The sequence below is a fragment of the Balaenoptera musculus genome, chromosome 19, assembly GCF_009873245.2.
Source record: "Balaenoptera musculus isolate JJ_BM4_2016_0621 chromosome 19, mBalMus1.pri.v3, whole genome shotgun sequence".
In the NCBI taxonomy this organism is placed as follows: domain Eukaryota; kingdom Metazoa; phylum Chordata; class Mammalia; order Artiodactyla; family Balaenopteridae; genus Balaenoptera; species Balaenoptera musculus.
In genome coordinates, this window is record NC_045803.1 from 17,272,487 (window position 1) to 17,299,510 (window position 27,024).

The 27,024-nt window shown below is 49.8% G+C and overlaps 2 protein-coding genes across 3 annotated transcripts; one reads left to right on the forward strand and one right to left on the reverse strand.

The window, feature by feature from the left end:
• Positions 1 to 258: 258 nt before the first annotated feature.
• Positions 259 to 14,926, reverse strand: LSR (lipolysis stimulated lipoprotein receptor). Of its 2 annotated transcripts, XM_036832793.1 has the most exons (10): positions 14,557 to 14,926; positions 13,033 to 13,377; positions 7,896 to 8,015; positions 5,946 to 6,002; positions 5,245 to 5,391; positions 1,980 to 2,141; positions 1,769 to 1,828; positions 1,537 to 1,668; positions 646 to 1,280; positions 259 to 551 (listed from the first exon to the last, which is right to left on the reverse strand). In XM_036832793.1, exons 1-10 carry the CDS (start codon positions 14,837 to 14,839, stop codon positions 516 to 518), a joined length of 1,977 nt encoding a protein of 658 aa, XP_036688688.1. In that variant the 5' UTR covers positions 14,840 to 14,926; the 3' UTR covers positions 259 to 515. The 2 variants fall into 2 exon arrangements, with proteins under 2 accessions (XP_036688688.1, XP_036688689.1); XM_036832794.1 differs by lacking the exon at positions 5,946 to 6,002 and having other exon boundaries at positions 417 to 551.
• Positions 14,878 to 26,085, forward strand: LOC118884908 (protein FAM187B-like). Its single transcript, XM_036833065.1, has 2 exons — positions 14,878 to 14,955; positions 24,480 to 26,085. The coding sequence occupies exon 2, from the start codon at positions 24,662 to 24,664 to the stop codon at positions 25,280 to 25,282; it is 621 nt and encodes a 206-aa protein (XP_036688960.1). The 5' UTR covers positions 14,878 to 14,955; positions 24,480 to 24,661; the 3' UTR covers positions 25,283 to 26,085.
• Positions 26,086 to 27,024: the final 939 nt, after the last annotated feature.

Genomic DNA, 27,024 nt, shown 5'->3' on the forward strand with positions numbered 1-27,024 from the left:
GGATGGAACGCCGGGGAACCCGGAGGAGGGGCTTTGGTCGCCGGGAACGAGGCAGGCGCCTGGGTTTGGAAACAGAAAAGTAGGTCGGGGGGGAGGGGTGGATGGGGTGGAAGGGGAGAGGAGCGCGCACGCGCGCCCCCGGCGGCCGCGCGGAGGTGCGCGAAGGCGGGGGCCCGAGGCGCATGCGCACGTCTGGGCGGGGCCGGGGGCGCGCACGTCTCGGCGGGGCGGAGCCAGCGTGGGGCACGTATTCTTGGCCGCCGAGAGACGGAGAAGGCAGAGCCGGTCCTTTCCTCCTGGATCAGGACGCAAGTCCCAAGAGAGAACTGGACATGCGGCCTTTTGCAGACACACACAGCAGCTGTCCGGGCTCCCCACCTCGCGCAGCAAAACAAACGCTTCCCTCCAGACTTAGGACTTGTGATCATAAGTTTTATTAGTCTTAGGAGGAGAAGATCATCGATAGTTCCTCAAATTTTAAAAAAAGTACAAAAGTTACATACAAAACGTTGAGATCAGACGACTAAACTTTCCCGACTCGGGCCCAAGTTCTGCAAGGGAAAAAGAAAGAAGGATGTGAGCTGGGGAGGACTGGAGAAGAGGGTCCAGGAAGGCTCTTAGAGCCAGGTAGGGCCGTCCACTCACCTTCTTAAGCCTCCGCTCCCGTGAGGCCTGGGAGTCAGTCTCAGAGTAAGGGGGAGGCGCCGGAGGGTGGTAGGCTTCCTCTTCTTCCTCCCTGTAAGGTCTCCTTCTCTCCGCTGGCCCCTTTTTCCTCAAGGCCTCTTCTAGTAGCTGCCCATCATATTGGGGGTCCCCAGACCTGGAGCCATCATCTGGAAGGTCCCGGGAGGGGTGGTAGCGGGCCCTAGGGTCCGCATGAGGGCGGCCTCTAGACCTGAAGTCATCATAGTAGGGATCCCGGGAGTGTGGGAAGTGCCTTGGGTCGTCTTGGTCTTGGTCGTAGTCGTAGAGGTCATCACGGCTGCGGCTTCGGGGGGGTGCACAGGCCCGGCCTCTCCTCCCACTACTTGGGGGAGACCTCCCCGATTCAGCGGAGCCGGGCCGGGCGAGGTCATCTAGAGCATCCACAGAACGGGCTCGGGGCCGCCCGGCCCCCCAGCCACTCCCTGGCCGGTCCAGGGGGGGCTCTTGTTCCCACCTCCTCGAACTCCGGGGGGAGTGGTGACCCCATTCCTCATCCCGGATCGGGGTGAGGGCAGGGCCCCGGGAAGGCCGGGATCTCCAGTCGTCCTCATGGAGGGAGGTGACTTCACTCATGGCTGTGGGAAGGAAGGTGTCACTGGTGGGAGGAGGTCAGGACCTAATGTCAGGAGCCCTGTGGTCCAGCAGTGTCACCCACTTGGCTCATACACTCTCAAGGGGGCCCTAGGCTTTTCATCTGTTTAGTGATGATCATACACTTCACTGTGGCCATGGTAGGGAATGAGGGATTGTGTCCAGGATTTGGAGCAGGTATCAGGGAGACATGTTTCCCCCAACCCCCACAAGAATCCCTCAGACCCCAAGGCTCCTCACCTCGCTCTACACGGCCATTTGGGGGACCAGGTCGAGAAGAGTCAAAGTTGGCCAGCTCCTTCTCCATGTAGTACAGGACCCGCATGGAGTCATCCTGCTGGTTGGCCTGAATCCTATAGCCACTACGGATTTCTAGGGACAGGAGTTGGAGATGATCAGTTTGGGAGGTTGGAATGCTGACCCAGCCCCCTCCCCTATAGGCATGTCCAACCTCATAAGGATTGGTTCTCACCAGAGGTCACGTTGCTGTCTGTGTCACGAAGCAGGGGTACCTGGGAGCTGTGGCCACCAACTGGGGGAGACTGGCAGTCAGGAGCAAAACCCTGCACTCCCAGCCCCCTCTCCTCTGCCCCCAATCCCCACTTCCAGCCCCAGACCCCTTAATGGCCAAATACCCAGCCTACCCCCTGCCCCAGCTGCTCCTGGCTCCCCCCCGACCTCACCTGAGCTATTCCTGTCGAAGTCTCCAGAGTACCCGTTGTACAGAGGGCCCATGGGAATCATGGCTGGGGGCGGCGGGGTCTTGGCAAGGGAGAGGTGGGCATAGGTGCTGGGGGCGTAGATGCTTGGGACGCCTGAGGTGGCAGCTTTGCCTGCAGCATACACTGGGGAGGACACACATAGCATGAGAAGGCCCCCAGGGGCCACATGCCTTCTTCCCACCCCACCTCCCCCCATCCCCCCCCCCCTCCCCAGGCTGAGGAGCTTCCCTAGGTGCTTGGTTGGTTTCTGCAGGGTCCCTGAGGTTAGGGGACATCAGCTTCATTGCATACACACCTCCTGTGCCATTCCTCACAGAAGTTTCAGGATGGGGGGTGCATATTGGCAGCCGGCGGCCCTGATCTGGTAGGCCAGTATGTTTTGTTTGACAGTTCGATGGTTTGCCAACATCTGACAAGGTTTTACATCAAACTCTCCTGCCAGCTTATCACAAGGTGTGGCCACCCTGGACCTACATTCCTACAGAGCAACAGGGGCAGAGGCGCCCTATAGATAAAGCTCACAAGCCGGAAAACAAGTATTCCCTTTGGCAGCTGAGCCCTTGCTCTAGAAAAATGGATCATCTTGCGGGGGGAATCCCATGCCTGCTCCCCTCTCACGCCTGCTCGGTCCTCCCCACAGGGTCTTGCAGACCCAAATGTGATGGGACTCAGTCTGAGGCAGGAGCTTGGGAGCCTCAGCGTTCACTCGCCTCAGCCAAGCGGCAAAGCGTCTCCTGTAGCGTTTCCCACTTGGGGGCTGCACCCACCCCGCCCCCGCCTGGTTCTAGGCTTGACAGCTCAAGGGCAAATCCTCCTCCTCTCCCTGCCACCTTCCTCCCCAGGCAAGAGGCTGGGTTCTGGTGGCTGCTTTGAGGCAAAAGTCACGGGCCTGGGCAAGTCACTTCCTCCCCGGGACTCCAGCAGGAAGATGGAGTGGGGAGATGGGCTCAGAAAGCTCCCTTCACCTCCGATTCAGTTGGGAAGCAGAAGGCTCAGTGCTCAGCCCCACCCCACCCAGCCCTGAAGAAGCCCTTCAGCGGCTCAGCTGATGTGCCCTTTTATATTTAACCGTGGGAGATGCTGCTCCAGGACAGCTCAGCAGGACTGTGGCTGTGACAGAAACAACAGGGCCTCCGGCAGGGAGTTAATGGGACCTCGGTTTGGGGTAACAGGGTCTCAGGATGGAGGAAATGGGGCCCTGGGACTGGCATTTGCAGTCCTGGTCCCAGCCTTAATTAGTGGGGTGACTGCGAACTTGTTTGCAGCCCTTGGGGATTCCACCCGACCTGTGAAATGACCAACACCCACCGCCCGAGCAGTAAGCAAGAAGCTCTCACTAAAAATGATGAGAGGGAGAGGGGATGGCCAGCATGGACCTCCAGAGAGCAGTGGATTTCTTTTTTCAGGGCCGCGATGAAGCAGGTTGGCCACCGCTGAGTTCAGTGACCGTAAAGTTAGCCAGCATGGACTGAGACGCGGCCCCGTGCTGGGCCTGCATTCACAGTGCTCCCTTGATGCTCACGACGCCCCCGTGATGGCGGGACCCTTGCAGAGAAGGAAACCAGCGGCTCGTCTGAGGTCACATGGTGTGAGTGGCAGGGCTCTGATTTACCAACGCTGACAGCAGCAATGTCCAACAGCTAGTGGGCGGGGAACGCTCTATGTAGGCCAAGCCCCGCAGTTAATGCGGGACACACCAGGTCACCGGATCCCAACTCACCCTGTACAGCGGGCTCTACCATGGCCCCATTTTACAGAGGAGGAAACTGGGGCTGAGAGGGGAGGTCATTCACTGGGCTTCCCAACAGGTAAGGTGTCCAGCCAGGCCTCAAACCTCCACCTGCCCAAGCTTGCAACGACTGCCTATGATTTTACCTGGACCATATTACACTGGAGTTATGGCACGTGGAAACCTTAAATATGAGGATGCCAACACACAGCCATCTGAGCTACATGGGTAATTCTTTCCACCACCTTGGCCTAGAAATCAGCAGGTGCCAGGAGAGGGGCAGGTCTGTCCCTCTTTTGGTCTCCCATAGTCTAGGTGCTCCTAACACGTAAAGTTATTTATTTCTATCTACCAACATCATCTCTTCATCAACTAAAGATATGGTGAACTTGACAATGATGACGGAAAAGGTGAGGTGCCCGCACTAAGAACTAGTCGGGAAGTGTGCTTTCATGGCCCACTTTCAATACAAGGAACAAGAGAGCAAATATGTCTGAATATAAGAAAGTAGCCAGTGTAAACTTCCATGTCAGAGTTGATGAAAATAGTCATGCGAACTCCCCAACAACTTGAGTGCACAGGTGCCGGTTCACCCAGATGCTCTCTGGAAGGCAACCAGGGAACCGGCAGTGCTGAGGTCCCTGAGGAAGGGGAACGGGGCAGCTGGAGGAGGGAGACTCTCTCTTCCTTTCCACCCCGGTTTTGTTTGCTGCTTCTCCCTCCATCTCTGGTCCCACGTCTAATCCCAGGCCTGCAGGTACCCACTCTGAGGCGCTGGATGTGTCCTGAAACGGCATCCGTGGGAAATCCGGAGTGCTTATGTGGATGTGGGTTGTTAAAAGATGCTTAAATTTGCTGGGGCTGTAAACCTTGTTTGGTTTCTCACCTTTTTCACTTAGATTTTGTTTTTATTTTTTTATTTTTATTTTTTTTTGGCCATCCCGCGTGTCATGTGGGATCTTAGTTCCCCAACCAGGGGTCAAACATGTGCCCCCGGCAGTGGAAGCGTGGAGTCTTAACCATTGGACCGCCAGGCAAGTCCCCAAGATTTCGTTTTTAAAGGGAGTTTTACTTTCCGGTGAATAATGTTTTGTACTATTTGAATTTTTTTTTTTTTTTTTTTTTTTTACCACGTGCATAAATTACACTTTCAAAAGGAAAGACTCAAAATAAATGAAAAGTAAAAAATAAGTGAAGAGCTGAAGTGTGTAAATGATAATCTAAAACAGCAGGTCCTCCTTGGCCCACTTTCTCCCAAATTGCTCCCCTCAAAACCTCCAGACCGGGACTTCCCTGGTGGTCCGGTGGTTAAGACTTTGCCTTCCAATGCAAGGGGGCGTGGGTCGGGGAGCTGAGAACCCACGTGCCTCAGGGCCAGAAACCTCCAGACCGGTGAGTGGCACCGTCCCGGGAGGCAGGCAGACGGCCACGTCCTCTCCTTGGGCCCAGGAGGGAGGCCGGGCGGGGGCGGACACGCGAGGGGCGAGGGGCACTTACGGGCCTCTGGGCAGCAGCACTTTTCGGGGCAGCAGGGGCACCTGACGTAACAGCAGCAGGTGTGGGGGCAGCACTGACACCAGCAGATGCCCAGCAGGAGGAAGACGAGGAAGGCAGCCAGGCAGACCACGACCACGAACAGCCAGTCTGCGGAGAGACAAGAGCCGGCCCTGAGCTGGGAGGCCGGGGAGGGGACAGGGGTGCTGGCAGCGGGGGCCGTGCGGAGTGAGGGTGGGGCAGGGGCCGTCTGCACAGCTCTCCGGGAAGCCGCAGCCCTCGCTGGAGTCTCCACACCAGGGGCTGGCGCGCAGCTGCAGAGGGACGCCCGCTCCTCTACAACCCAGGCCGGCCCCAAAGTTAGGGAACTCGCCCCAGGCTCATCTGGACAAGGCAGTGAACGCAAGGCGACCCGGCCAGAGCAAGATAGGCTGTAGCCTTGAGAGGGGACAGAGAGCCAGCTGCCCAGATCCCGACCCCCAGAAGAGCACTGCAGGCACCAGTCACAGGAGCCCCCAGCCTACACCCCAGGCCCCTCGCCAGCCAGCCCAGCCCACCCCACAGCCCAGAGCCAGGTCACTAGATGCCGCGGAGCCGGAGTCAGGCGGCGTTATTAGTGGGGTCTGAGCGAGTGGCGTTTAGGGTGGGGAAGAATACTTGGACAGAAGCGGTAAGTGGTGCATGGGGGACTCCACCCCCCCTACCTTCCATGGGCCCCGCCTGAAAACCGGGTAAGAGCTCAGCCACCCCAGAGGTCCTGCCTGGAGGGACAAAAGAGAGACAGATTATGCTGCCCCTGCCCTGAAGCCCGGCTCCGGGGTCATCAGGGTGGAGGTATGCCCTGCAGAAGAGGTGGGGTCGGTGGACTAGGAGGGTCCTAGCATGTGGTTCCTGCCCCCATCCCCCCATCCTACGTGGGTGCTGTTTTCCAGATTTCCATCACGTAATTCACGCACTCTCTCCCGCCGCGGGGGATTCTATTGCCCAGAAGGGTTCCAGGATATATCCCATGGGTTCTGAAGGATCGACCTCAGTTTGGGACTCCATCTCTTCCACACACACGGGTCCTATCGCCCCAAAGGGTTCCATCCCAGGGGAGTGGGGCAGTCCCTGTTCCCCCAGGCACAAGAGGCACGGTATGCTAGGGCCCATGAAAATGTTTTATTTTAAAATCTGAAGAAAAAAATATGACAATACTGAATATGTAACAATGACTTGTCTTTATAACAACACAATCATAAAATATAATTTTTTTTTTTAATCCAGAGGAAGAGGCCCTTGAAGGCGAAAGTGCCCACAACCCATAAAAGTCACAGTATGGCCCTGGTTCTCTGCCCACCAGGGTCCCCTACGCAAGTTTCATGGCATAGCTAGTGCCTCCTTTAGGTGCCGCCCGGCACTCTGTGCCCCGCGAGTGCTGTATCTCAGGGACATCTGCACACCCGGCTGTACACCAACAAAGCTCTATCCAGAGCTCAGCACGCCATGCCACATGCCCCTAGGAGAAGGTTCTAGCATGTAAACCAGCGGTTCTCAAAGTGTGGTCCTGTCTGGGAGGCCAAGCCGCTCTACTGATAACACTAAGCCATTGTTTGCCCTTCTCACCCTCCTTCGCCAGTAGAGGTGCGGGCAGGGGAGCTTTCCACAGGCTCCAGCACATGTGATGATGTCATTTGCTCTGATGGTAATGGACCGTGTGCTTGTGTGCCAGATTCAATTTCTAATATGTTAAACAACTATAAATATAACCCACAAAAACTTAAACAAAACTTCTTTGAGACCCTCAATAATCTTTTAGAGTGTAAGTGGGTCCTACGACTAAACTTGAGACATGCTGATGTAGACTGTGCATTTTACCAAAGAACACACAGAGTTCTCTGGGTCCCTGGTGCATGCATTCTGTCACCCAGACATGAACCCTGTTGCATGATCTGAGCACCCTGGAGCGTGCTCCCCCATCATGTGCTCGTTCACACATGCGTTACCTTGCATCGTGCATGGGATGATAGCAACGTGCGACCTGGCAGCATCTCACATACAGCACACACCACACGAGACTACATGTGTCCGCTGAGAACAGAGCATCTGGCTAACGGCAGCATCCCTTCCACACATGGCGGGGGGGGGCCTCACAGCCGGGCGGGGGCTGCTGGCGGGTACCCCAGCCTGCCCCTGAGCTTGTAGAGGCAGCCGAGCTTAAGGTGAGCACTAACCATGCAAGCCACGCAGTGCCATCCCAGCAGGGCAGAGGGCCAGGTTCCCGTGCTCTGGCAAGGGACGCCGGGGTGAGAGGTGGCCCTGGGGGTGGGGCAGAAGCCTCCTCTCAATCACATACGCCATCAACCCTCCTCGCTCGCTGCCCATCAGCTCTAACCATTTCTGTATTTTTAAAAACTGAGACTGGGAAGAGGTAGAATCCCCATTTCTCTCCACTCTTGGTTTGGCTCTGGCTTATCTTAAATGTTGCAGCGGGCGAGGGGTCCCTACCCTGCCTGGGGTGCAGGGTACAAATAAGCCCAAGTGACTGGTGGTGCTGTGAGGGGAGAACAGAGCAGGCAACAGAGCCCAGAGAGTGAGCCGGAGGGCAGAGAGCAGAGACACAGCAGTGGCAGAAGAAGCCCCTGACCCCGTCCCTCAGGGCCCAGCCCACTCACCGAGGACGATGAGCTCTGCGAAGGCCTCGTTGTTCCCCTGGAGGTCCTGGGCTGAGACCACAGAGCAGTAGTACACACCGCTGTCCCCCCAAGCCGTCTGGTCAAAGGTCAGGTCAGCGTCTGCGTCAGGAGGAGACGTGTGAGGGCACCTCGGGGGAGGGGTGCCTGACGCCTGCAGCCCCCGCCATGAGCACGTGGGGCAGGGCGCTGCAGACGGACGAGTGAAAATTGAATCACTCGTACCAAGGGCGCGCGACCTCTTAGGCTCGGCTCTGAACACTTAACGCGGGGAATTTCGAGAAGGCTGTCAGGTGGCGCTGTTATCTTCCCTGTCTTGTAGAGAAAAGAGGTCTGGTGAAATTACTGATGAGCCGTACAACTGTGGCAAAAGCCGGGGTGGCGGGGCTGGGACGGTCTGACTCCAGAGCCAGCACTTCAGGCTTACGCCTTCCTCTGTCCCACGTCCCAAAGCAAAAGTCGACTCCCCGACACGACCCACCACGGAGCCTAGTGCAGACCCAGGGGCCTGGGTCCTGGATAAGGAGGCAAAGATAAACAGGCCAGATTCCAGGAATCAGGAGCCGCCCAGGCATGAGAAGGCGGGGATGTGAGGGAGACACTTAGACCAGATCCCTCGTCCTCCAGCCGCTTCCAGGTCAGGCCCAGGGCTTGGGGACGCTCCGTGAAGCAGTCCCGGGCAAGGAGCCTGTTAATTACACCAGAAAAGTTTCCGCACGTCCGGTTTCCTCTCTGCTCCTCAGGCCCTAATTAGTTAAATCCCTCCGGCCATTCACCAGGGACCAGGGCGGGACAGGGTGTGAGGTGGGGCTCTCGGGGCCACTCCACCTTAGGCCCCTGGAGGACAGGAGGTAGGAACAGGCCAGAGACAGCACCCCCAGAGGCCCACAGCCTTTCTCCCCAGCTGCTCTGGCTCTCTGGCTCCCTCGGACCTGCCTACCACCTTGCCCCACGGACCCCCTGCCCTTCCCCAGGACAGTTCCGAGGGCAGCCACTGCGTGCGCCCCGGTCCACAGCACCTGGGCATCAGTCAATTGCCAAAGGAATGAAAGAACCGGAGCCTCCTTCATTCTTTGGAAGGAAGACCTCACATCCATAGAAAAGCCTCCTCTCAAGGTCTATCTACACCATTCCAAACGCCTTACCCTGGCTCACAAGGCCCGTGCAGTGACACGGCCACTGGTCGCCAACCCAGCCTCATCCCTCCCACTGTCCTTCACTCACGAGACTCCAGACACACTGGCCGCCTCACTGTCCCCCCACGTGCTGGGCTCACAACTGCCTCAGCCTGCGCTCCTGCTGTCCCTCTGCCTGGCTCTGTGTTCTCAGACCCTCAGAGGGCTGGTTCCATCCTGCTGGCACAGCTCCCCCGCCAGACTCTGCCTAATTATATCAGCCAGCTTAGGGGCTGACTGGCCATGATCCCATCCCCAGGAGAAAGCGGGCTCCAGGCAAGCAGAACCTGGTCTGTCTTGGTCACTGCTGAGTCCCCCAGGGCCTGGCCAGGATCTGGAAACGAACCCCTTCCCTCCTCATGCTGACCTTCCTTAGTGTTCCGGGCACGTGGCTATATTCGAATAGGCGCTTGATACAGTCATTCGATATGTGACACACGATTACTGAATGCATCTGATGATGTTCCAGGGAGTAAATGAGGCATCTGGTGTACTAAAGAGCAACAGTTCTCAAAGTGTGATCTGTGGGACCTGGGGTTCCCCAAGACCTTTGCAGGGGATCCCTGAGGTCAAAGTTATTTTCATAATAATAGTAAGATATTTGCCTTTTTCACTTAATCTCATGAGTGTAGTGTGGAGCTTTCCAGGGGCTACATGTGTGTGTTATCACAATACATTGAATGCAGAAGCAGCTTTGAGAATCCAGCTTCTATTCGGCCAGACTTTAAGGAGATGTGCAAAAATAGAAAAGCAATGCCATACATTTTCATTAAAGTTTTTCATTTGGAAAATATGGTTATTTTTTCATAAAAGTATGTTATTTATACTAATCTACAGAGTTTATTATCATCAATTAAAAATTTTTTTTTATCTTCTCAGTTTTCTAGCTGTAAAAACAAAGCTCTTTGAGGACCTCAGTAATTAAGAGTGTAAAGAGGCCCTAAGACCCGCCCTAAGACCCACACGTTTGAGAACCACTGCTATAGAGGACAGGTGTGAACCCCTGCCCTTACATGGCTCAGATCCTAACTGGGAAAGAGAGACAAATAAAAAATTTAAACATATCGAGGATCAGGTGGTGGTAAGCAGTACAGAAGGCAGACAGGAAGTGCCTCTGTTGTAGAGGTGGGGACCGTGCGGAGTTTAAAGTGACCCTAAAGGTAGGGTGACCTTGGGCGCAGATACTCCCCTTCGTGGTCACGTATCCAGCCCCCAGCTATTGATCTCTTACTATGTGCTGGGTCCCTCTGCATATGTTCTTTCATGGAATCATCCTAAAACTCTAACCTACATTCTCCCAAATCCTCCAGATGCTCCATAACACCCTCTTGGCCCATCCTTTTTTCCACTTGTATCTTTAAATCAAACTCTAAAAATGCCTCTCCAAAACCAGAACCCAAAAGCAGGGCCCCGCCCAAAGCCAGAGGTGGGCGGGAAGGCAACCCCTAGGCCAGCAAGAGCTCCTAGGCCAGAAGCTAAACCCTGGGCTCCAGTGGGCCGGATGTGGGTCTCAATGCGTTTTGTTTGGCCTGCACGATGTTTTCAAAACCCATGAAAAATACCACTTTCCGGCTTCTTTTGATCAGTTCTAAGGCCTGGGCCCACCTCCTTCCTGCAAGGCGCACCCTGTTCCCAGTCTATGTCTGGTCCTGACATCACCTGGGCTGGGCATTGCTCTAACTGTTTTAGGTGCAAGGAGAAAATGCCGGGTCTCCACTTGGGAACAGGAGCTGGGCTTTCCTCCACCTCCCTGGGCCTCTGGTTCCTCATGTGCACACAGCAGAGGCGGCCCTGGTAATCTCAGGAGGGTCCCATGAGCTCTCAGGTCCAGCGCTACTGAGTGGGGGGCATATGGGCCCCAAGCAGCCTGAAGAGGTAGAAACAGGGCCCCAATCCAGGCAACCACATCACCCAAAGGACGGAAGAACGGAAGGGGAAGCGGGACCCACCAAAGCTGAGGGACACAGCTCTGGTTTTCCCAGGACGACTTTCACTTTTAAAACCTGGGCCGTTGGTGACCCTAGGAATTCCAAAGGGAACTCTGCTTTTCTCCATCCTCAAAGCTGAAATGGAGGAAGCTCCCATGGCTACTGGGCTTCCTGAAAGGACATACGCACAATGGATGTTTACAAATCATGGCCTATATCAAACATGGGCCCAGGTCAAGGCAACTTGAAAGACCTGGGCCTGTGGGGCCTCTGGAGCAGGAAGAATCTGCCCCAGATAGAGCCTGAAGGTCACTTGAGTTCTGGACTCAGCAAACAGGGCACAATTCCAGCCAGCCTTCAAGGGCACTCTCAGGGCTGGAGCCGTCCTGACAGGGCTGTCCGGTCATAACCTGGTCCAGGCTGGAGAAGTCCCTGGATTATGGGGTAGGGGCCTACACAGGTTGAACCCGCAAGAAGCCGTTTATCCACAAGAACAGCAGGATGCTTCGGGCTCGCTGCCCATGGAAATTCAGAGCCAGCAGGGCCAGTCCCTCCCCAAAACAAGACTGACACGCTGGGTCCCTGCCCGTGGTCTAGACAGAGGGTGGGAAGGACTGTGCTCCAAGGCCTGGTCTCTTGGAGTCTGCAAAGGGATGCCCTCTTCCCTCCTCTGCCCCCAGGCCCATGATTGAAACTCTAATCCTTGTTGAAGCAGGTGAGCCTTCGTCCCTCACCCACTGCTGCCCATCACCCTCCTCTCTGCCGGCTAGATTCTTTAGGGCGCAGTCCCAGTTCCTCTTCAAATCACATTTGCAGCGGTTTTAAGGGGTGAGCTCCGAGTCATGATCACATATCACCCAGGTCTGTTTTCTTTGTAGCACTTTGCAGCACCCTCTGAAATTCTCTTACTCTTTCTTTATCTGCTTGTTTGTTGCCTGTCTCATCCCACGAGAACATCACCTCCTTGAGGACAGGGATCTTGGCTGACCTGGTCACCCCTGTAGCCCCAGCACTGGTTACCATAGCTTCTGGCACTTGGAAGATGTCCCATAAATACCAAATAAATGGATGAATGAATGAACAGCTTCCCCACTGCCCTTTACCTGGTTCCAACAGGCACCTCCTATCAGCAGCTAGCATTATGGTGAAGGACAAGGGTTCTCAGTGCTGCCTGAGTTCAAATCCCAGCTCCAGCCCTTTACTGGCTGTGCACCAAGACAAGCTACTTGATCTCTCTGTGCCTCAGCTGTCCTGAATGTAAAATGTGGGCATAAAGCACCTGGCAAGTTGTGGGCTTTCTCCATTAAAATCCCTCACCCCTTTGGTTCACTCCTGTTACCTCCTCAGTGAGTTCTTTGCTGAACTCCCTGGGCAAGCAAAGGGGTTACTAGCTTGAACACTAGACCCAAAGTGTCTGACTTAGAATCCCACCAGCTGTGTGACCTTGTGCAAGTCACTTTACCTCTCTGGGTCTTTGTAAAATGACAATAACAGAATCTACCCACTCAATTACTGTGGTCTAAATGAGTTAATCCATGTCAACCTGGATTACAGCCTAGCACACAGGAGGCTCTTTATGAGTTGTTACTTACATAAATTCTACTTATTATTGCTGATATTACTAGTATTATTATAGAACCCCTGCCTCTCTCTCCATTACCCACTTTTCTTTATCTTCAAGCACTTGATAGTATGTGTTGTGTTCATCTTATTTGTCTCCCTCACTGGAATTCAAGCTCCAAGAGGGACGGGATTTGATGATTTTGTCTACTGCTGTATATCCAAGGCCTCAAACGGTGCCTGGTATATGTTAGGTGCTCAATAAATCTTTGCTGTTAAATAAAGGGATGGACGGATGGGTAGAAGGAAGGATCCCTCCCTCTGTCAATCCTTTCAGACACTGGTGCTGACGAGCTTCCGGGTGGGGACTCCAGGTTGGGCATGAGGAAGCCGGCGCCACCACCCAAACCAGCCCCAGCCCATCCCCTGCCTTCCCCCCCTCCCCACCCCACGTACTTCCTGTGATGGTGATCCTCCGGCCCTGGTAGTAGTCTCCCAGGGTCACGGCATTGCCCTGTTTGGTGGCCACAACCCTGACGGTGCGCACGCTGTCCTGGCACTCCACGTAGGGGTTGTAGCCCGGGTTACCAGCCGCCAGCTGGGCGTTGAGCTGGTTGTCAACACTGGCTGGGGAGAAGGCATCAGCGATGCGGTCCCGGCAGAAAGACTTGTACTTCCAGATCACGATGGGCGCCGTAGGGGTCGTGGTCGACTGGTAGGTGCAGGGCAGGGTCACGGGTTGGAATAGGATCACCACATGGTAGGGTTGTGACACAGTCACCTGGATGGCGCCGGCAGGGGCTGAGGACAAGGAGAGTCAGTAGAGGGACCGCTGTGAGCTCAAGGAGGTGCTTCAGCAGGAAGGAGCGACATTACTTGTCACCAGCTTGACATTTACAAGTGTACGGTTTTACAGAGCGCCTGGCACACATTGTTCCTTAATCCCCAAGACCGGTGAGGTGGCTCCGATAATCATGCCCGTTTTATAGACCCAGAGGGCTGAAGTGGCCGGTGCAAGGTCACATGGCCAGATGCCTTGGAACATCCTGTCCACCCCTCTTCCCAGAGTGTGGCCTCTGAACCGCCCCAGCCCCCTCTTCCCTTGGCCATTCTGTCATGGAAAGGGCCTCTCTGTGGCCTGTACAGGCAAGCCCAAATGGCCCCCCACAAAGCCCACAGTGCTCAAGGCCCCCCTTCAAAAACAACCACCAAGTGTTCCAAGTTACTCCAGGTTCTGTGAATTTGGAGGGGGGGATTTTGGAGTTGTTTGGACTGCTTTGCATACAACAGTTAAAGCCCCCCTGTAATGTCTCCACCAGCCTCCCACCTCACCCCACCCAAAACCATCTCAAATGAACACGCCAAAAGCGCTTGCTGAAAAATAAAGTACCTCTGATACCCTCACCCAAACAAACATCAGATACAGCAGAAGATGGTTTCCAGACAAGTCCGTGAGTCCCTTCCACCAGACTCTTACGCACAGATACTTCGGACGTGGTTGGGTTGGGGGGTGGGGAGTTTCCAATACCGCACCCACCCAATGCCTGGGCGCTGTTTCTTGATCTCTCCCCCTGGGAATCGTCTACTCCAACCCTCAAGTGCCTTCTCCCCGTTACCCCAAGACTTAGAAATCTCGGCGGGCTACCGAGCCCTCATCCCGGCCTTTCCCAGTGATCGGTGGTCCTTCACCCCTACCCCACAAAGGGTCCCATTCTCCTTGCCGCTCCCGGATTCGCTGTCCCGGGAGTTTCATTTCCTGTTATCTCTGAACAAGGGCGGGGGAGCGCTCTCAGGCACGTATAGGGAATTCCTCTCTGGCACACAAGGGATCTCCGGAGACCTTGGGGATCAGGAGGTCTTAGTCTCTGCGCTCCCCCTCCCCCAGTTCTCCCGCCTCCTGGGCAGTGTAGAACTCCATCCATCGCCCTTCTACAGTGCCCTCCCGCCGTTCCGCGGCACCAGGGGCCCCGCTCTCCGTACCTGTGCACAAGGTGCTGAGAAAGAGCCACACGAAGACGACCGTGCCCCAGCCCGGGGTGGCCGGGCAGGAGCCCAGCCGCCCACAGAAAAGCCAGCGGGCCAAAGGCGCCATCTCGCCGGTCTGGGCGCGTCGGGCCCGCGCGTCCCCTCCCAGGTACCGGGAGGGTAGGGGGCGCGGCGCGCACCAAGACTGGGAGGGGTGCCTGCTCCTCCCCTTCCTGCTTCCGTTCCTTGTTCCTATTCCAAGCCCACCCTGTTCTAGGATTTTAACTAGAGGAAACATCGTGGACGAAGAGCACGCTTCCAGCTTTCGGGGAGAAACTTGCTTGACCCACTGTGGATCTCCGAGCCACTCCACCCCCCGTGGCTCTGGGGAATGGATCGGCCCAGGTACACAGGGTGAGAACACAGGGCAGGGCTAGGGGGTGGGCGGCGGGGAGGGGCTCCTCCACCTCCCTCCCCGGAAGTGGGCTGACCCAGGTGAGCTCCGGCCCCGAGGGTCGGAACCAAGTGACCAGCCTGCCGGGAGGGCGCCTGCAGACTAGGGATCCCGTTCGGCCCCCTCCTGCTCAGGTCATGCCGAGCGGGGTGTGAATCACCGAGAATCGAGACTCAACTGGGGTGATTCACCTGTTGAGGGAGGCGGGCGCCACTGCGCACCTGTTCCCTCTCTGCCCACACCCCTCTCCCCACCTGGCGATGGACCCGCCTAAGTACACCCGGCGGGGAGGGGCGAGTCTAAGCGAGCCTTGGGCTGGAAGAGGCTTGCTCTTAGCGCCTGACTTTTCCACTAGCCCTCGGGGTCCTCGCGTTCGGTTGGACTGAAGCGATGCGGTCCTCTCGCGCCTTCCATTTAGGTGGTATAAAGAACCAAGATAAGTTTTCGGAAAGGAAGTCTGCCTCCTTAGGGATGCCCGAGGGGAATGGGGCCCAGGAAAAGTTGTAGTTCTACTTTGGAAGTTTTCTCCGCCTACCCCCCCCCCATTCCTAACTTTTGGTTTGGCCCCCGGGCGTTCATTGCCCCCCGGTCTGGCCTCCGGAAACTATGGCTCTTAAAGGGGCCGAGCGGAGGCGCGGGACTAGGGAAGGTTTCCGCCTAAGGATTCCTAGGGACCGGGGCCACCTGCGTTGAGGGCGGAGTGGGGCGAGGCCAGGCACCCGGAACGCGAGGCGCTCTACGCGGCTCTGCTGTCCCCCGATGGCGGCTAGGGGAAGTACATCCTGGGGAACTCTGGGAGCTTCTGAGGAGTCTCCCCGGAGGTCGCAAACTGGTTACTGGCTGGCGGGTTACGTGCCCAGGGATGTTTTGTTCGACCGCATCCTGTTAAAACCCAAGTTGGATCACGACCCTCTGCTCAAAACCTTCCCGTGTCTCCCCCTCCCAGCAGAAATCAAAATACTGGGAAGTGGCCTGATCCCTCTCTGACGTCACCACTGTCCCCCTGGCTTACTCAACTGGCCAACTCAGCGTTCGGGAATGTGCCTCTCACCCTCTCACTTCAGGCCCCTTGCCCTCACTACTTCCCCTGCGCGAACACCCGTCCCTCAGACGGCCACCTGATCCTCCCCTCCTTTACGGCTTTACTTAAAGGTCATCTTTGCAGTGACACCTTCCCTGACCACTTTTTATAAAATTTCAACCAGGTCAAATCCTACCCCCGTTCCCCCCCCCCCCCCACCCCGCACACACACTTTTTTGTTGTGGTAAAGTATACATACCATGATAGTAATCATTTTAACCATTTTCAAGTATACAATTTAGCGGCAGTAATTACATTCACATGGTTGTGTACTCATCACCACTATCTAATCTTTTTCGTCATCCCCAGTATAGACTCTGTACTTATTAAACAATAATTCCCCATTCCCACCTGCCCCCAGCACCTGATAACCTCTTTTCTACTTTCTTTCTCTATCAAATTGCCTATTCTAGGTACCTCATTTAAGTGGAATCATATGACATTTGTCTTCCGTGTCTGGCTTATTTCACTACACATGTTTTCAAGGTCCATCCACATTGTAGCATATATAGCAATCAAAATTTCTGTCCTTTTTATGGCTGAAATAGTATTTCATTTTATGTATATACCACATTATGTGTATCCATTTATCTGTTAGATACTTGAGTTGTTTCCACCTTTTAGTTATTGTAAATAACGCTGCTGTGAACATTGGTGTACAGATAACTTGTTTTCAATCCTTTTGGATATATACCTAGGAGTGGAATTACTAGGTCATATTGTAGGTCTAGTTTTAAACTTGAGGAATTGCCAACTTGTTTTCCATATTGATGCACCTTTTGTATTCCCACCAGCAATGCACAAGGGTTCACACCTCACCAACACTTGTTTTTTTCTGTTTTCTTGATTATAGCCATCCTAGTTGGTGTGAAGTGGCATCTCATCAGGGTTTTGATTTGCATTTCCCTAATGACTAATAATATTGAGCATCTTTTCATCTACTTCTTGGCCATTTGTGTATCTTCTTTGGAGAAATGTCTTTTCAAACGTTTGCCCATTTTTGAATTGCGTTGTTTTGTTCTCTGCTGTTGAATTGTAGTTCTTTTTATATTCTGAATATTAATCCCTCGTCAGATATATAATTTGCAAATATTTTTTCCTGTCCTGTCGATTGTCTTTTCACTTTCTTGATAGTGTCCTTTGATTCACAAAAGTTCTTAATTTGATGAAGCTTAGTTTATCTATTTTTTCTTTTGTTGCCTGTGCTTTTGGTGTCATATCTATGAAAATGTTGCCATATCCAGGGTCATAAAGATTTTCTCCAGTGTTTTCTTCTAAGAGTTTAATAGTTTTAGCTCTTAAGTTAGGTCTTTGATCAATTTTGAATTATTTTTTGTATATGGTATAAGGTAAGGGTCCAACTTAATTCTTTTGTATGTGGTTATCCAGTTTTTCCATCACCATTTGTTGAAAAGACTGTCCTTTACCCACTAATTGATCTTGACACCCTTGTCAAAAATCAATTGACCGTATATGTAAGGGTTTATTTCTGGGTTTTCTATTCTATTACATTGGTCTATATGTCTACCCTTATGCCAGTACCATACTGTTTTAATTACTGTAGCTTTGTAGTAAATTTGAAGTTGGGAAGTGTGAGTCCTTCAACTTTATTCTTCTTTTTCAAGATTGTTTTGGCTGTGCAGGGCCCAGTGCAATTCTATATGAAATATTTGCTTCCATTTCTTTGAAAACGGCTGTTGGAAGTTTGGTAGGCACTGTGTTGAATCTGCAGATTGCTTGGGTGGTATTGACATCATAACAATTTTAAGTCTTTCTATTCATGAACACAGAATGTCTTTCCATTTATTTAGATATTCTTTAATTTTTGTTAGCAGTCTTTTGTAGTTTCAGCATACAACTCTTTCACCTACTTGGTTAGATTTCTTCCTAAGTATTTAATTCTTTTGGATGTGATTGTAAAATGAAATTGTTCTCTTAATTTCCTCTTGGTATTGTTCAATATAGTTGTAGAGCAACACAATGGATTTTTGAGTGTTAATCTTGTACCCTGCAACTTTGCTGAGTTTGCTTATTAGTGGATTCTTTTTGATTTCCCATATGTAGGATCATGCCTTCTGAGATTAGGGATAGTTTTACTCCTTCCTTTCCAATTTGGGTGCCTTTTACTTCTTTTTCTTGTTTGATTGCTGTGGGTAGGACTTCAATACAAAGTTGAATAGCAGTGGTGAAAGTAGACATCTTTGTCTTTTTCCTGGTCTTAGGAGGAGAGCATTCAATCTTTAATCATTGAGAATGATGTTACAAGTGGGGTTTGTTTTGTTTTGTTTTTTAATAATACTCTTTATCATGTTGAGGATTTTTCCCTCTGTTCTTAGTTTCCAGGAGTTTTTGTCATGAACGAGTGTTGGATTTTGTCAAATGCCTTTTCTGTGTCAGTTGAGATGATCACATGATTTTCCCCCTTCATTCTATCAACATGATGTATTACATTGGTTAATTTCCTTATGTTGAACCACCATTCATGCATAAATCTCCCTTGGTCATGACTTCTGCCATTTTGCTATTTGTTTTCTTTTTTTTAAATTTATTTATTTTTGGCTGTGTTGGGTCTTCGTTTCTGTGCGAGGGCTTTCTCCAGTTGCGGCAAGCGGGGGCCACTCTTCATCGCAGTGCGCGGGCCTCTCACTATCGTGGCCTCTCTTGTTGCGGAGCACAGGCTCCAGACGCGCAGGCTCAGTAGTTGTGGCTCACGGGCCTAGTTGCTCCACGGCATGTGGGATCTTCCCAGACCAGGGCTCGAACCCGTTTCCCCTGCATCAGCAGGCAGATTCTCAACCACTGTGCCACCAGGGAAGCCCTGCTGTTTGTCTTCTATATGCTTTATAGCTTTTTTGCCCCTCATTTTCCCCATTACTCCCTTGTTTTGTTTAGTAATGTTTTTGTAGTGAAATATTTTGATTCCCTTCTCATTTCCTATTGTGTATATTCTATGGCTATTTCCTTTGTGGTTACCATGGGGATTACATGAATCTATAACACTTCAATATGAATTTATACCTGGTTAACATTATTTTTAAAAATTTTTTAATTTATTTATTTTTGGCTGCATTGGGTCTTCGTTGCTGCTGCAGGCTTTCTGTAGTTGCGGTGAGCCCCCCATTCCTCATTGCGGTGTGCAGGCTTCTCATTGCAGTGGCTTCTCTTGTTGCCGAGCATGGGCTCTAGATGTGTGGACTTCAGTAGTTGTGACACACAGACTCAGTAGTTGTGGCTTGCAGGCTCTAGAACGCAGGCTCAGTAGTTGTGGTGCATGGGCTTAGTTGCTCCATGGCATGTGGGATCTTCCCGGACCAGGGCTCGAGCCTGTGTCACCTGAATTGACAGGCAGATTCTTAACCACTGTGCCACCAGGGAAGCCCTATACCTGATTAACTTTAATAGCATGTAAAAACGCTGCTCCTATACCTCTCCATCACCTCCTTTTTATTATTGAGGTCACAAATTACACCTTTATACATTGTTTTCCCATTAACAAAGGTTAATAATTATTTTTTATGTCTTTTCTTTTAAGTCATGTAGAAAATTAAAATTGAATTTTAGTACAATAATACTAGCTTTTATAATTGCCCATGTATTTATCTTTACTGGAGATTTTTATTTCTTCATACAGTTTCAAGTTACTGTCCAGCATCCTTTCATTTCGACCTAAAGGACTCTCTTTTGCATTTCTTGCAGGGTAGGTCTAATGGTAACAAACTCCCTAAGCTTTTGCTTATTTGGATATGTTTTCATTTTTCCCTCATTGTTGAAGGGCAATTTTGCCAGTTTTGGAATTCCTGGTTGAAAATTTTTTTCTTTTAGCACTTTGAATAATTCAACCCATTGCCTTCTGGCTTCCAAGTTTTCTGATGAGAAATCAGCTGATACTCTTAATGAGGATCCCTTTATGTGACAGGTCGCCTCTATCTTGCTGCTTTCAAGATTGTCTTTTTGTCTTTGGCTTTCAGCAGTTTGATTATAATGTGTCTTGGTGTGGATCTTTTTGTGTTTATCCTATTACAGTTTGGTGAGCTTCTTGGATTTGTAGATTTGTGTCTTTCATCAAATTTGGGAGGTTTTCAGCCATTATTTCTTCAAATGTAGTTCTTTCTGTGGCTTTCTCTCTCTCGTCTCCCTCTGGGACTCTCACAATATGTATGTGGTTCCACTTTATGGTGTTCCACAGGTCCCTTAGGTTCTGCTCACTTTTCCTCAACCTTTTTTTCTTTCTGTTCCTCAGACTCAATAATTTCAATTGTCCTATCTTCATGTTCATTGATTGTGTTTTCTGCCTGCTCACATCTGCTTTTGAACTCCTGTAGTGAATTTTTTCATTTTAGTAATTGTGTTTTTCAGCTCCAGAATATCTTTTTGTTTTCTTTTTATATTTTCTACCTCTTTATTGATACTCTTATTTTGTTCATACATCACTTTGGTGTATTTTTCCATGTCTTTGTTAGCTTTTTGAGCATTTTATGACAGTTTACATCTTTGTCTAGTGTGTCTGCTGCCTGGGCTTCCTCAGGGATATTTGTTTGTTTTCCTTTGAATGGGTTACTTTCCTGTTTCTTTATGCCTTGTGATTTTCTGTTGAAAATGGACATTTAAATCTTATAAGTGGTAACTCTGGAAATCATATTTTCTCCCTTCCCAGGGGGTGTTGGGGGTTGTTATTGTTGTAGACTATGTCTGTGCTGGGGATCAGCTTGAGGTGAAAGCTTAAGGTCATCTCAGATCTTTTCTGAGCTCACATCTTTCTCTGGGTTTGTGCAGTGACTTTCTAAATCCCCTCATATTGTGTGTGTATCAGTTGTTTTTGAAAGTCCTAATCCCTAAAAATGTCTGGCTCCCAACAGGGGGGAAAGGGAAGAAAACCCAACTGTCCCTTTAAATCTCTGGGAAGCCACTTTAGCCAGTGGGGGTTGAAACAATGATGACCTGCCTCTGTGTCTGTACATCTGTGATCAGAAGCCGTAATCTGCAATCAGAACACAGAACCCTGATATTTGGAGGACAAGGTCCTTATTGCCCATCCCTCAATAATAACACCAACTGAGCACTTTATATACAGCATCTCAACAAATCCTCATAAGAGCCCTGTGTAGCCAGTACCATTGAAATCCCTATTTTGAAAATGAGGAAACTGAGGTTCACAGAGAGAAAGCCGTTTGACCAGACCTTCAATTCAGGAAGAGGCTTCATTGCAGTTCCATAAAATATGTGAGAAAGAAAAACAACCCTTGGTATCTGGGAGCTGACCTGACACAAATAATGGAGTACTGGTGTTTCTAGGAGCCAGCCTAGAGTTCACAGCTAGGTCACTGAACATAAACAATTTCATAGAACGCCAACATCACACAAAGTCTCTCTGTGACTGTGAACCAAGACAAAAACAAGACCACTCCATAATCATGTCTGAACACAGACAAACAGAAACACTGTCCAAGCCACAAAAGACTAAACATCTCCCTCTCCCATTCTTCTCACCTTCCAGATAAGATAGAATTACTCCCACTTCCTGACAGCACCCCATTCCGAGAAATCTCACTTCCTTGAACTCATCCCCAAATCACATAAAACAAGCCCAAATTCTGTAAATCTGTTCCCACACTTCCTTACTGAAATGTTGTACCATTCCTATGGTGTGCACCTTCCCTTACTGCAGTTAGTCAACAAATCCAACTTTGTTCAACCACAAGTGTGTTCCTAGTCTTTGGCTGAAGTGCACTGGCACCTGCCAAATGTGTACCCATCTCAAGGCCTTTGCATTTGCTGTGTGCTTAGTCCAGACTTTGCTTCCTCTGGCTCATCTTATGTAGGTCTGCTCAAATGTCACTTTTTTTAGAGAGCCCTTCTCTCTCCATCCCATTTAAAATAGTCACTGTATTAGTTTGCTAGGGCTGCCATAACAAATGCAGCCATAACAAATGACTGGATGAGTTAAACAACGGAAATTTGTTTCTTCACAGTTCTGGAGGCTGGAAGTCCAAGATCAAGGTGTTGGCAGGGTTAATGGCCTACAAACAAAAGTAATGTAGATCCCTCCCAGGTCAAAGCATTTGACTATCCTTCCTTATTCCATAGCAGCTAATGATGCTGCAGGTGGTGCAGCCTCCACTGGCCATGGTATTTGAAGGGACTGTGTAGAGCAGAGCTCTCCACCAACCCACAATGGACACGTAAGATGAGAAAAAAAAAATGTGTTAAGCCACTGAGATCCCAGAATTATTTTGTTACACAGCATAACCTAACTTATCCCAATTAATACATCCCCCACTAGAATGGAAGCTCCAAGAGGGCAGGGACTTAGCCTGGATCCTTAGTGCCTGTTGAAAGATGAGTAAACAATACTTATTTATGGAATAATTGAATATGCCAGGCACAAGAAGGTGAAGTTGCTGGGCATGGATTATTCTAATAAAAGGTGGATCTAGAAATGAAACTGATCCCAAAACCTGGGACTGAAGCCACTTGGCCACATTCCCACTAACTAACCACTGTGTTAATCCAAACCTGGACCGTTCCAAGAATTTGACATCAGTAATCTCTTGAAAGCTTTATAACACCATAGTTTGTGATGGAAAGTTCTAATATCCCATTTTACAGATGGGGAAGTGAGGTTTAACAAGTCTCAGCAACTTGCCTAAAGGTCGTGTAGCTCACATAGTGCTTACTACAGTCCTGATACAACTGATATTTCCTAACCATGGATGCTGTGACAAATATGGTTGGTTATACCAAATAAGCATTCTCTTCTACATCTCTCCTGCATACAAAGCCCTGATTTTTTTTGGAGTCTTCAAAGACTCTATGGTCAGAGGTTATACTTCCCCAGTCCTGGAGAACAAATTCTGATTGGCTTAAGCCAATCATGGAAATTTTCTTTCCTTTCAGAGATTGATTTTGATCTGCACATGGGACCTAATTCTGGCCAATGGAACTTTAGGAGAGATCTGATGGGAGGATTTGGGGAATGGTTTTACCTTTATGATATAAAAGAACACTGCTTGTAGTAGACATTAGCTGCAGTAATTATTACTGACTGCCATTTTCTAAATGTTTCCTGGACATATTAGAATTCCATTTCCTTTGTTGGGTTGGTGAATTGCTAGTGCCATGTAACCATTTCTGGCCAATGGTTTGTGAGCAAATGACATGTGTCATTTAAGGCCAGAGCATTTAATTATAGACATGAAATCCTACAGAGCTTTCATCCTCCTTTGGCATAAAACTGGAAATGTTTGGGATGGCAGTTGCTCAATCATCCTGTATCCCTGAGTGATTGTAATGCCAACCCACAAGGGACATGGAGCATGAATGGGAAGTAAACTTGTGTTATTGTAAGTCATTGAGATTTGGATGAAGTTTATTATAATAGCAAACAGCCTATCTTGAGTGATACAGAAATTAGTATCAGGAGTGGGGTGCTGCTGTAATAAAAAATAAAAACACATGGCATTGGCTTAGATACAGAGCAAAGGGAACAAGAAAATTATTTGAAACCAGAAGGATGAAGATTATTGCCTGAAATACTTTGGGAGGCAGATAACATACTTAATGAACTTGCAGCTTTAGGGGAAGCAGTTGGAACACAGGACACTAGGAGTGAATATTGGCCAAAGATGGCCCCAAATGAGGAAGACCTTTGAGAGTCAAAGTCCAGTTAGAACTCAGCTTTTGTCAAGGATAAAATCAAGGATTAGCACCAATCAAATCATTATTAACCATTGTTAAGATCTCTGAATAAATTAAGGTACTCCCAGGAAACACTTAAGATAGTCTGAGGTAGACAAAATGGCTTAGAATATGGCTTTCCATGGATGCCTGATAGAGTCTAAGGTACCTGCAATGAGAGAGAGAGAGAGAGAGGGGGAGAGAGAGAGAGAGAAATGAGGAACATCTTGAACAGAACTATGGATGTGGGGGGTTTGTACTTGGAGTTAACTGGAGATTTATAAGAATCCTTAGGTCCCACACTTCAGGAGACAGAAAGCAGGCTGAGAAAACTGCTCATGTGCCAAGGAGGGCACATCTTCCAATGTCACCTGAGATGTAGCCAAGGAGGATAATGGAAAAGGGGGTAACTCCCTGGAGAGTGAAGACATAAGCCACAGCGAACAAAGATTTGGGAAGCTCCCCACCCTTAAGGAGTTGATTTGGTACTAATTAAGGAACCCTCCCCATCTATAAGATAGGAAGCCCTTACAGTATCTTTTCACTAGATTTTAGAAATGATACAGACCAGTGCTTTCTGTGTGTCTTCCCTTATTCCCCTTTCCAATTGGGCATTTTGACCCATTCCATCATTGTATATTGGGTATGTGGAGGGCAAATAATTTGACTTTTTAGTTCACTCGTTCTGACATAGGTTCACTCATTGTGTTTCCTGCCCATCTCTTGCAGACATTTGAGTTTTTGACTCAACAGCCTACACTAAGCTATTTGATGACATGAACTGAATTGGACTTCTGGAAGTGCAGTGGATCAAGGTCCATTCCACTGCCCAGGGCTGATGCCTGAGTTCTGTGGGTGACTTCACAATGCCCCGATGGTTCCCAGCCTCCTTCTGTAGTCTGTAGGTGGCCATGTTGGCCACCTTGTGGCTGCTTAGCCTTTCTCTCCCCACTTCATGGGCCCAGATATTAGTCAGCTGTGCCTACAAGAGTCTCTGCCAGCAGGCCCTACTCTCAGGCAATGATGTTGTCCTGCAGTGTGACCATCTCAAGGCACGCTGGTACTTCTCTTCCATTCTGGGGGAGGATCTCTTGTTGCTCTCCTCAGTGCCTAACATAAAGAAACTGCCTGGGGGCAGCCTCCAGTTGACCAACCCTCAGCCCTCCCAGACAGGCCTCTATCACTGTGAGGACAATGACAATGCCTTCGTGGTAGAGTATGAGATTGATTTCCAAGATGTAACTACCCTACATATTACGCACAAAGGCCTGGGCCAAGAACCCCTGCAGAATGAGACCCTGAGTCTGGGTGGCAAGGAGCTCATCTTCACCCACTGGGAGCCCTGGCAGGACTGTAACAGCTGTGGGGAGCCAGGTGAGCGCAAACGCCTGGGGTACTGCTACATCGAGGAGCCCCTGGAAACGCCCATGCCCTGCTGGCTCTATCTGCAAGAAGAGAAGGTGCAGTACAGACGCATGTGGCCTGAGATGCAGGTGGAAGCCTACCTTATACCCTGCGACCACATCAAGTAAATCAACCAGCCATACTTTGTCTTTGACATTTCCCAGTTGGGCAAGTTGACCAACAACATGTGGCTCACCTGCCCCTTGGCCTCCAGGTGACTGGACCTGCCTTTAACCCTCACCCAGGCTCTGTTTCCTGTGCCTACCTGGGCCAGGGGGTTACCTTCCAATAGAAAAGCAGGGTCTGTCTCCCAGCCCATAAGCTTTCAAGGTCAATCTGTGCAGGAAGGGGTCTCTTCATGGGCTTGTTCGGATGTTCATTCAGCAAGAATTCCTGGCTGCCCCTTCTGAGCCAAACCCCAGGTAGGTGATGTTGGGGACACAGTGGTGACCAACAAAGACCTAGTCCCTGCCCTTCTAGACTCCTGATATTCAGAGTAGGCCAAATGTAAAAGCTAGAGACCAAGACATTCCAGCCCATGTTCATGCCAACATAGACTTTAGTGTGATTTCTGTCTGCTCACTGGACTCTGACTGATACGATGTATCTATCCATCCTTGTACCAGTGCTACAGTGTCTTAATTATTATACCTTTATAATAAGTCATGATATCGATAGTATAGATTTTTCAACTTTGTTCTTCAAGATTGTCTTGGTTATTCCTGACCTTTTGTTAAAAAAAAAAAAAAAATTGAAATCAGCTTGTAGTTCCCATCCAAAAAACTCCTGTTTTTTTAAAAAAAAAAATTGGGGCGTCATTGAATCTAAAGATAAATTTGGGTAGAATCAATATTACAATATTTAGTCTTCCAATCCATGAACATTGCAAACACTTTCATTATTTAGGCTTTCTTTAATTTCTCCCAATAACATGCAGTTATTAATGTAGAGGTTTTACATATATTTTATTATATTTGTTCCTAAGTATTTGATTTTTTCATGCAAGTTGTGTCTTTTTTTTCCCAAATTTTGTTGTATATAAAAATATATTTGGTATTTATATATGACCTTGTAACTAATTATTTTGCTAAATTCACTTACCTCCTGTAAAATGCTGAATGGAGAAGTTGATGGCAGACATGCTTATGTTATTCTTAATATTTCACTATTAAATATAATTCTGCCCTAGGTTTTTTTTTTTAATGGGGATTTAATCTTTTTTTTTTTAATTTTATTTATTTATTTATTTATTTATTTATTTATTTATTTATTTATTTATTTTTGGCTGTGTTGGGTCTTCGTTTCTGTGCGAGGGCTTTCTCTAATTGTGGCAAGCGGGGGCCACTCTTCATCGTGGTGCGCGGGCCTCTCACTATCGTGGCCTCTCTTGTTGCGGAGCACAGGCTCCAGACGCGCAGGCTCAGTAATTGTGGCTTACGGGCCCAGTTGCTCCGCAGCATGTGGGATCTTCCCAGACCAGGGCTCGAACCCGTGTCTCCTGCATTGGCAGGCAGATTCTCAACCACTGCACCACCAGGGAAGCCCTGCCCTAGGTTTTTAATAGAACTTTAATAGAAGATTAAGAAAATTCTTTTTCATTCCTATTTTGTTAAGAGTTTTGAGCCATGAATGGGTGTTGAATTTTATCAAATGATTTTTCTGCATCTACTGAAATGATAATATGGTTTTTTTCCTTCATTCTGTTAGTGTGGTGAATTACACTGATTGATGTTCAGATGTAAAGCCAACCTTGCCTTCCTGGGATAAACCCAATTTGGTCATGATGTTTATCCTTTTTATTTATCATTGGAGGCAATTTGCTAATATTTTGCTTAGGATATTGTGTTCACGTTCATGAAAAAATGGCCTG